The 10,498-nt window shown below is 39.4% G+C and overlaps 2 protein-coding genes across 4 annotated transcripts; both read left to right on the top strand.

Annotated features, from left to right (window-relative positions):
- The first annotated feature begins 826 nt into the window (after nucleotides 1–826).
- On the top strand, nucleotides 827–3,445 carry tmco1 (transmembrane and coiled-coil domains 1). Its single transcript, XM_026305118.1, has 7 exons — nucleotides 827–1,042; nucleotides 1,550–1,627; nucleotides 1,732–1,791; nucleotides 1,923–1,969; nucleotides 2,257–2,324; nucleotides 2,597–2,741; nucleotides 2,972–3,445. The coding sequence occupies exons 1-7, from the start codon at nucleotides 973–975 to the stop codon at nucleotides 3,068–3,070; spliced, it is 567 nt and encodes a 188-aa protein (XP_026160903.1). The 5' UTR covers nucleotides 827–972; the 3' UTR covers nucleotides 3,071–3,445.
- A 1,329-nt stretch (nucleotides 3,446–4,774) lies between these two features.
- aldh9a1a.1 (aldehyde dehydrogenase 9 family, member A1a, tandem duplicate 1) lies at nucleotides 4,775–9,475 on the top strand. 3 transcript variants are annotated; one of them, XM_026305516.1, is made up of 12 exons: nucleotides 4,775–4,855; nucleotides 5,128–5,286; nucleotides 5,790–5,935; nucleotides 6,200–6,329; nucleotides 6,439–6,573; nucleotides 6,716–6,912; nucleotides 7,401–7,541; nucleotides 7,642–7,830; nucleotides 8,012–8,099; nucleotides 8,256–8,397; nucleotides 8,683–8,795; nucleotides 8,971–9,475. In XM_026305516.1, the coding sequence occupies exons 2-12, from the start codon at nucleotides 5,145–5,147 to the stop codon at nucleotides 9,063–9,065; spliced, it is 1,518 nt and encodes a 505-aa protein (XP_026161301.1). In that variant the 5' UTR covers nucleotides 4,775–4,855; nucleotides 5,128–5,144; the 3' UTR covers nucleotides 9,066–9,475. The 3 variants fall into 3 exon arrangements, with proteins under 3 accessions (XP_026161301.1, XP_026161303.1, XP_026161300.1); XM_026305518.1 differs by having other exon boundaries at nucleotides 4,783–4,859; XM_026305515.1 differs by lacking the exon at nucleotides 4,775–4,855 and adding an exon at nucleotides 4,866–5,003.
- Nucleotides 9,476–10,498: the final 1,023 nt, after the last annotated feature.

Raw genomic sequence — 10,498 nt, forward strand, 5'->3', positions numbered from 1 at the left:
TCATCTGCAGCGCGATGCGGCCCTCTGACACACTGGGCTGTCTGCGCTCCTCCCATCTGACGACGGTGTGCATGATGAAGATGGTGATGATGAGGCTGATATTGATGGTCGTGGAAGCGACGATGAAAATCATGACATTGGTGTTTACGTTAAGGTTATGGGGATGCTACTTGTAGTTAGCCTATGTTTGTTATTCATGATGAAATTAGAGTTAGGTTGGAGTTACATACTGTCTGGCGACCAAGGCTATAACGTGCTGTTTCATGCTTGTGCTTGTCTTTTATTGTGAAGTCCTGCGTGACTTTTATTTTGGAAAGTGCTATATAAATTGACATTTTTTGCCTAAGGGATTAGTCAACCACAGCGCGTGCCTCATAACCATTTGAAATAAAATTTCAAACAGTGTTTTAAGACATATAAATATATTGTGTTTTTAGCTAATTCATTTCCATTTACAACAAAAGTTAATAAACAATGGTGGAAAGGTTCCATTTACTCAAGTAGACTACAGTAGCCTACTTCTACTTTGAGGGTAGACTACTGTAGCCAACTTACTTTTTGCTACACTACTACATTCATTTGATAACTTCAGGTTTTAGTACTTTCTCTAGTACTTTATATAGCCTACAGACACTATTTATTAAAAAAAACATCATAATCATTATAGTTAATTGATACTTATGACAGTAATACACAGTGATGCATAGGCTAATCCAATAATAGGCCTATAGAGTACATGGAAGATGGCTGGTTTAGCTACTGTACTTGTCTGTTGTGATAAAAACATCTTTTTTGTGTCACTGTTAACGTGTGATGAACCGGAAGTACTTCCTACACGCATGACCTCTGCAGTAATGCTGACTTAGATCTATGAAAGCTCCTGTCAGTGTAATGTGTTCGGGGTGTAATCGCTAATTCAGATATATATACATAACTATTCTCGGTGCAGTGGGCTAACGGGACTCTATCATTATGAGCACTATGTTTGCAGACACGATTCTGATCGTGTTCATCTCTATTTGTACAGCGCTGTTAGCCGAAGGTAAGTCAAACCCTCCGACAGCATCAGAGCAGCAATTTTACTCCCTTTACTTTTTAAAAAATACACCTTTCTGGATTAGATAGGGGGGGGGGGGGCACTTACAACTTTAGTTATATTGTTATATTGTCTAATATGTAGTGTAGAGTGCTTTTAAGGGACAGTAACGTTCTAGCTGGCTAGCGAATTTAGCCAATCAAGCTAATGATCGACATTAGGTTAGCGTAGAGTGCAAGGAACGGAAGTTGTGGTAAGTCTCGCGAAAACTTTAGTAATGGGAATTAAAGTTAAAATAAAAAGTGCGTTTTCAAGTGAAAACAATTATTCAAGTTTGACCTGTTTATATAACGTTAACCAAATGAACATTGTGATGGATAATGCAGGATTGAATACAATTCTTTGTGTTAGTGTATGTAATTGCATATTGGAATATTGGAATATATATATATTCAGTTAGTAGCTGTACTATTATTTTTACAAATAAATCTTTTCTTTTTCTCTTTTCCCCAGGGATTACCTGGGTTTTAGTGTATCGAACTGAAAAGTACAAGAGGCTAAAGGCTGAGGTGGAAAAACAAAGCAAAAAGCGTAAGTGACTCATATATAAGCCTCATTCTGTTGTGATTTTTGCATTTGTTTTGTTTTCTCTGGACTGATGAATGCATCATTCACTGTTGCTTGTTTGGTGTCAGTTGAGAAGAAAAAGGAAACCATCACAGAATCCGCAGGACGTCAGCAAAAGAAAAAGATTGGTAAGAACACAGTAACCAACCTGTGATGAGCTTCAATTAAGAAAACATTGCTAAATAGAAAGATCTCAAAAATACTGCCTTTTCCTCACAGTGTCAGTGTTAAGTGACCTATGTTTGTTAATGTATTACAGAAAGACAAGAGGAGAAATTGAAAAACAACAACAGAGACCTTTCTATGGTGAGAACCAACTTGTTTACAATGAACATACTCTATCAAACCTGGTAGCAACTTCATATTGTATGGGAAGAGGTCATGTCTGGGGTTGTAGTTATCCTGTGATCATATCTGCCACCTGTAGTCTCACAGACCAATTGTATGAGAACATTAACAGTCTTATCTATATTACTATGTTATCAGTACTAGCACTTAAAGTGGTGTGTGAATGTGTAAGTTTAAACAAACTCTAGTCAAATGTCATCTGGTTGAAAGGTTTCATTTTCAACCTTCTGTGCGTTTGCTTGTAGGTGCGCATGAAATCTATGTTCGCCATTGGCTTCTGCTTTACCGCCTTGATGGGCATGTTCAACTCCATGTAAGTGTCACATGTAGTTACTTCAGGTTAATACTATATTTTTATATAACAATATAAATTTATCAGAAGTAGGGAGAGCACTAGAGTCTGGCTCACATGCAAGAAAGTTGCATATTAATAACTAACCACCAGTGTTCCAGTCTGTATGCAACTGGTTGGTTATTTTCCCTTAGATATTTATTTTTTATACATAGAGTTTTATCATGCCATGGATTCCCACCCACCATGTGTTGTGCAAATATAGTATAGTATTTTTTTTTTTTTTTTTTCAGCTTTGATGGAAGAGTAGTTGCCAAACTGCCATTCGTACCATTGTCTTACATCCAAGGACTGTCACATCGCAACCTCCTGGGCGAGGATTACACGGACTGCTCATTCATCTTCCTTTATATCCTCTGCACCATGTCCATCAGACAGGTAACTTCTACACTCATCAACCTGGGGACACCTGGGTTCATTGCCTTTTTACTCTGTATAACTGGGTAGTTGTGGATTTCATGGGTTGTGTTGTAATAGAGAGAATTAGTTTCTTGAAAGGAAACACTATTCTATTCTCTATTATATAACCTGTTTTTATATGAACTTTGCCAGAAACGATATCCAGTTTTCTTCTTTTTGTGAGCTTTTTGCACTGTGCCTTTCTCTAGAACATTCAGAAGATGCTTGGTCTCGCCCCCTCCAGAGCTGCAACAAAACAGGCCGGAGGCTTCCTGGGACCTCCACCCCAGGCAGCTAAGTTTTCCTAATCACCAGGCTCTCTGTGCTGTTCCTGCACTGCGACTATGAAGAGTCACAGCTCCTTCATCTGAGGGCTTACAGATCGCACTGACAGAACTGCTCGCATGGAGAATATGTGTTAGTCATTGCAGCTACTGTTATCACTACTTTTTGTTTTATTTCTCATTCATTTGTGGTTTATTTAACTTGTTTCTTTTAGAAATTAGAGAAAGAAAAGTTTTTCTTTATTAGGTTGATTATCAAAGGATACAAATGACTATCTTGTATTCAAGACATGCTGTGCATTGTTTTTGGATTTTAATTAATTGGCCTGTATTATCTGATCCATCTGTCAGTATTATTGTATGTCATTAATTTTAATAAAGTTTTATGATTACATTTTAGTGGTGGCTTTCCATTTTTAATGACTTGATTTATTCCATTCCATTATTTCATTTTTTCGTTATTACTCCCTGTTATGACCCTAGTTACTCTAAGGGATAGAACAGCAACACATAACTGTTTAGGAGTACGAAGTTACTGATTTAATGTCGGTGAATGTGGAAAATGATAGATTAGGCATCAATTAAAAAAAAAAACTAGAACATTATACAAGAGTGGTCAGAGGAGATAACAGAGCAAGGCAGAATGCCTGTTAACCATAAGAGTGATTTAACACAAACATCCCAGTGGTTTTAACGCAATCAGATACCTGCTGCCTTAGACACATGACAAATGACAAGGACAAAAATGCTCACTGGTTTCTTACATTAGAAAATGACCTAGCTGGAAGTACAGAGAACTCAACATGCATTCACTTTGCTAAACCAGTTGGTCCAACCCCACTCTGGAGGGCAGATGTCAAGAGCTGTTCTTTCCTGAAGGGATTCCAGCTGTTCTTTGGCACCATACAAGCATTACTCCATTACACCTTATATTTATTTTGAAGGAACACTGGTCCACCCTTGCAAATTAGCTCCTTATACTTCCAGGTGACAAACTGTTAAATAAACAGTACTCCACCATGATCTGTTTTATTAGTTACACTTAGGCTTTTCCTATTGTGACATTTCAAATGTCACTTTGTTGAGAAAAAGCACAGCTTACTAAACTGATGACTGATATATATACATATATAACTTTTTTTTTTCTTTTTCACAGCAGTAGAAATGAAGATGCATTTCATGGTCTAACTAAATTTGCAGTTATTCTAGATAACTGCAAATGATATTTTGACCTACAGTATGAGTGGTTCCCACATTTGGCATTAGACCATGCCATCATAAATCGGCTGGGTTTCATGATAGACACTTTATATCCCTAACCTACCTTTGACCTGATCTAAAATACTCTATGTTTTCCATTAACTCCTGGATTGTCAAATCCTAATCTCACCCAATCAGAGTAGATACTTCACAGCATTATACAGTCTTACAGTGCTTTGCAGAAGTATTCACCCCTTAAATCTAAATCATTTCTAAATCAATGCATTTCAATTCCAGGTTGTATGGTAACAATAGGCCTACAGGAAAAACGCAAAGGGTGTGGGGGGGAATCCTTTTGCAAGCCACTGTAAATCTGCTTCAGGTTGCAACATAAGCCAAAAAAAAAGATCGTTTCTGTGTTCTGTTGGTAATATATGAATCGTTTTCATATTATTCATTTCTCCTGTTATCGTTGTACTGGTGAAATGAAATGGTTAAACATACTTAGAATATAACGTTACTGATTGACTGAAAGGGGCGTGTCTTAGACTGTTCTTCATATGTGACCTGGCATAAAGAGTGCTAGCTCTTCTGCAGAAGCACAAAAAGGCAGGTCGTTTCGTTATTTTTCTTCCTTTGTAACATTATTGTTAATTATAAACTAGTTACCTACCCATGCTTTACACGTTGTATTCCGCTGCTTTTCCTCGCACTAGTTTAGCTAAGATATCTTCGCTCCGTAGCGCATTGAACCTCAGTAAGCTAACTTAACAGCGAGACTATGCAGACTGAAACACGTCTCAAATATTAGTTAACGTCAGTTCATATTCAGGTCAGTTCCAGTAGCTTTGCTATAAAGTTAATTCTGCTTGTTGTTTCAGGTCCTCTCCGACGGAAAATGGCCCAGTCAGTTCTCAGCACCATGCCCGGAGCCTCGACGGGAACGGTGGTCGTGAAAGATCCACTGAACTTTTGGGGTGGCAAACGAGTCACACTCGGACACGAGAAAAACGCAGAGCCCGTTTATGAACCTGCAACTGGTAAATATGTTCAAAATTGACTATATATAAATACTTGTTTAATGCTTGTGCAACGGGTTGATAAGTGGGTCACGGTGTTACACAATATGACCCCTCCCCTTTACTTCTAATATCCAAATTACATTTAGAAGTAGGGGGAGTAGGGAGGAAGATATTGGTGAACTGTGGGAGTAGGTTGCAGATCATGTAATTATGGAATGTCATAGGTTAAGTTATTACCGTTATTAGTCCCACAATGGGGAAATTCCATTTCCACCCAAAGTGCGCACACACAGCAGTGAACACACACACACAGTGAGTATAAAACTTTTGAGTTTTTGGTCAGGGGGTGGTGGTAATGCACCTAAAGCAGTATGCCCCCTGCTATGAAACAGAAGAATAAACTCTCCTTGTTGCCTAAATGATTTTAATTGTGAGTGATACATGATATATCACCACAGTTCTGTCGTTCTTGTGTTTTGCCTCAGTGTCAGAGTGTGTCCTGTTTTTTTTTTTTTTTGCAGGCCGTGTCATGTGTCAGATGGTACCCTGCGGGGCCGAAGAGGTGGACGAGGCCATAAAGAGTGCCCACAGTGCCTATCTAATATGGAGGAAGATGGCAGGCATGGAGAGGGCTCGGGTGTTGCTAGAGGCTGCACGCATTATAAGGGTAAGACAATCAAGGTATTGTGTAACTGTGTTGGATCTCAGTGTTGCACAACATAAATTGAACCTAAGTGTTGCAATAAACGCTAGTTATTCATTAAAAGTATGAGCTTACTGGCCTACAGTTGTATAAAACTAATCTTTTGTTGTCTGTGTTGCTGCTTTGCTGTCATGCAGATTTCAGCTTCAGTTTATCACTGTCAGCACATAATCTTAAAGCTGTACACATTTGATGACATTAAATATTCTGTTATTCTAAAAAAAATAGGAAAGGAGGGATAATATTGCAAAGCTGGAAGTGATCAACAATGGAAAGTCCATCACTGAAGCACTGGAGGACATTGATGTTTCCTGGCACACCATTGAATACTACGCTGGCCTGGCTGGTTCACTAGCAGGTGGGTGCACTGGCATTTTTGTGTTTGTGTTTTTTTTTTTCTCCCTCATGTTTTCCAATACATAGTTTAGAGTTGTGTTAAAATTGAGTTGTGTTTTCATTATGTGCAGGCCAGCATGTCCAGCTTCCTGGGGGAACATTTGCTTACACCAGGAGAGAGCCCCTTGGTGTGTGCGTGGGAATCGGTGCATGGAACTACCCCTTCCAGATCGCAACATGGAAATCTGCTCCTGCTCTGGCATGTGGTAAGTTTCTTAGTCTATTGCATATTTTTCAGTTTGAGATCAGTACCTCTGCCTGTTTATTCACTAGTCATGTGTTCCTTAATCATTAACAGCTGGCTAGACTGTAACCTGCAGTTTTAAATCTTGAGTGTGTTCTTGTTAGGTAACGCCATGGTATTTAAGCCCTCTCCAATGACCCCTGTCACTGCTGTGATACTGGCTGAGATCTACAAAGAGGCGGGGGTCCCTGATGGGCTCTTCTGTGTGGTACAAGGTGGAGCAGAAACTGGCACCTTGCTCTGCCACCACCCAGGTGTGGCCAAAGTGTCCTTCACTGGCAGTGTGCCAACAGGGAAAAAGGTACAGAGAAAGGCAATAATGACAGCATCCAACATCCAAATGGAACTTAACCTAAATTACCCTATTATTTAAAGGACCATGGAGCAAGGACCTGGATTTTGGATAAACCTATGGTTTAATCTATTTACCACAAATTCTTTTCAGATTGTATTGATACTGAGCAATTTTGATAGGTTCAGTGTAGTCTTTGATTTTTTTTTTTTAAATTGCATTTTAAAAATATTCTTCATGAAACTTTCTTAAGTTATGTAATCCATCTAAATATCATATATGCATTTCATTATTTGTGTTTGGTAAAAGAGATGTGAGTATAGTTTGGTTTAGAAAGTTTTTAGAGCATTAATTACAAGTAATGAAGATATGATGATTATTGTGACTGATCAGATAAAAGTACTTGTGCTTTGCTATAACATTCAAACCTCTTCAAAACTGCTCTACAGGGCTTCAGATCTCTGTAGTAAATAACTATCTGTCTTCCTTGTACTCAGATCATGGAAATGTCTTCAAAGGGGATAAAGCAGGTGACTCTGGAGCTTGGAGGGAAATCTCCTCTCATTATTTTCAAAGACTGCGAGCTGGAGAACGCTGTGAAAGGAGCACTCATGGCAAACTTCCTCACACAGGGACAGGTGATGAGGTGTTGTATCATATATGTGTTGTGCGGCATGATGCTAATCATGGCGTAATCCAATAAATTTATTCGCATTTTTTTTTCTCTCTAAAATATAGGTTTGCTGCAATGGGACCAGAGTGTATGTACAACGAGACATCATGCCCCAGTTCCTGGAAGAAGTTGTGAAGAGGACCAAGACCATTCCTATTGGTGACCCCCTGCTGGACGACACCCGCATGGGAGCACTGATCAGCAAGCCACAGCTAGACAAAGTGCTGGGATATGTCAGTCAAGCCAAGAAAGAGGTGTGTTAGTAGTATGAAAAGTTGTAGTGAGGCATTTATCTGAGAATGAATCACTTGTTACCACATCTCCAATATATTCACTAAATTACAAAGCTACAAACTGCATTAAGTATAAAGTATTTTACTTTTAAGTTATCCTTATTTCAGTTCTCATAGTTATTTGACTGTTTACATTTTCCAGGGTGCTAGAGTGCTTTGTGGAGGAGAACCTTATATCCCCAGTGATCCAAAACTAAAAGGGGGCTACTTCATGTCACCCTGTGTACTTGGTATATCTGATTATCTATTCTCAAATATAAGGTTTTGATTTACAACCCTAAATGGTGTTCACTGCTAGTGATGGTGCAGTTTCACTTAGTCTGACATTTTTTTATTGATTCCCAGTTTGCACAATGCATTACATGCAGTACTCTCTCCCTGTACAGATAATTGCAGAGATGACATGACCTGTGTGAAGGAGGAGATTTTTGGCCCAGTCATGTCAGTCATGCCTTTTAACACAGAGGAAGAAGTGATCCAGAGGGCCAACAACACCACCTTTGGATTGGCCTCTGGAGTGTTCACCAGGTCAGCAGAGGCAACTGAGCACACTTGGATTTGTCCTTCTTCAGCAGTCTGTTTCAGCTTGTGATACACATTGTTGATGGTTTGCTGTTGAAGATTATATTATGTTCTATCAGACGCTGTTCAGTTTCCACAAGACATTACCAAGAATTCATTATGTAAAAATGGCCTTTGTGATTAGAGAGCAGATTAAGCTGTATTTTAACTGTGATCAGATTAAATACAGACTGACTTTTTTTTTTTTTTACACTTCAAACCTAAAATCTGTCTTTTTCCTCTGACCGGCAGGGACATTTCTCGTGCCCACCGTGTGGCTGAGAACCTGGAAGCAGGGACATGTTTTATCAACAACTACAACATCAGCCCTGTGGAGGTGCCATTTGGAGGATACAAGATGTCAGGTAGGATGTTGGCAAGGTTAAAATGATCAACACTTTTTCTTTGTAGATACATTGGAAATACAGTATATTCATAGTATTGCATTTTATTGCAGTGAGTGACATGAATTGCGATTACTGAATAACCATGGTCACAAAAAACTTCTCATACAATGTTGTCTCTGCTTTGAATTACCAGGCTTTGGCAGAGAGAATGGCCAGGTGACAATGGAGTACTTCTCCCAGCTGAAGACTGTGATTGTAGAAATGGGAGATGTTGAGAGCCTCTTCTGAACTTCTCTCACCAAGTTTATAGTGCTGCCTTAAAGCTGTGAATGAAACTCTTTACTACTCCGAACAAATATATGCTGTGTACCAGAATTTTCTCTTTTCACTGCTCTTAACAATTGAATTGCACCTGCATACCTGAAGAGGTATGTCTCTATGAAAGGAACATGTAAGAACTGAAGCCACTGACCAGTTTTCTGTCTTACTGGTTCACAATTCTCAAGTTTCTTTAGTAGTTTAAAGAATGTTTATACCAAGTTTGTTCATAAAAACACATAATGGTGCTTTGGGGGGGCCTTAATTAGAACTTGTGTGTATGAATTAGCATTACAACTATATATCTAACACTGTCAGTGTCAGATATTTTATGCTTAGCTGAAACACGTTTGTATCAAAATAAACTGTTGAGATACACAGTTTCTCTTCCTGGTAACTTGTTGATCCTGGATAAAGGTTTGTGATGGACTAGATGAATTATTACACCCTTTGTAACATCCATCCATCCTTTATCTACAGTGGGTACGGAAAGTATTCAGACCCCTTTAAATTTTTCACTCTTTGTGTCATTGCAGCCATTTGCCAAAATCAAAAAAGTTCATTTTATTTCTCATTAATGTACACTCAGCACCCCATCTTGACAGAAAAAAACAGAAATGTAGAAATTTTTGCAAATTTATTAAAAAAGAAAAACTGAAATATCACATGGTCATAAGTATTCAGACCCTGTGCTCAGTATTGAGTAGAAGCACCCTTTGAGCTAGTACAGCCATGAGTCTTCTTGAGAATGATGCAACAAGTTTTTCACACCTGGATTTGGGGATCCTCTGCCATTCTTCCTTGCAGATCCTCTCCAGTTCTGTCAGGTTGGATGGTGAACGTTGGTGGACAGCCATTTTCAGGTCTCTCCAGAGATGCTCAATTGGGTTTAGGTCAGGGCTCTGGCTGGGCCAGTCAAGAACGGTCACAGAGTTGTTCCGAAGCCACTCCTTTGTTATTTTAGCTCTGTGCTTAGGGTCGTTGTCCTGTTGAAAGGTGAACCTTCGGCCCAGTCTGAGGTCCTGAGCACTCTGGAAGAGGTTTTCTTCCAGGATATCTCTGTACTTGGCCGCATTCATCTTTCCTTCAGTTGCAACCAGTCGTCCTGTCCCTGCAGCTGAAAAACACCCCCACAACATGATGCTCCCACCACCATGTTTCACTGTAGGGATTGTATTGGGCAGGTGATGAGCAGTGCCTGGTTTTCTCCACACATACCGCTTAGAATTAACGCCAAAAAGTTCAATCTTGGTCTCATCAGACCAGAGAATCTTATTTCTCATAGTCTGGGAGTCCTTCATGTGTTTTTTGGCAAACTCTATGCGGGCTTTCATGGGTCTTGCACTGAGGAGAGGCTTCCGTCGGGCCACTCTGCCATAAAGCCCCGACTGGTGGAGGGCTGC

Source organism: Mastacembelus armatus, chromosome 4, assembly GCF_900324485.2.
Source record: "Mastacembelus armatus chromosome 4, fMasArm1.2, whole genome shotgun sequence".
Taxonomy (NCBI): Eukaryota; Metazoa; Chordata; class Actinopteri; order Synbranchiformes; family Mastacembelidae; genus Mastacembelus; species Mastacembelus armatus.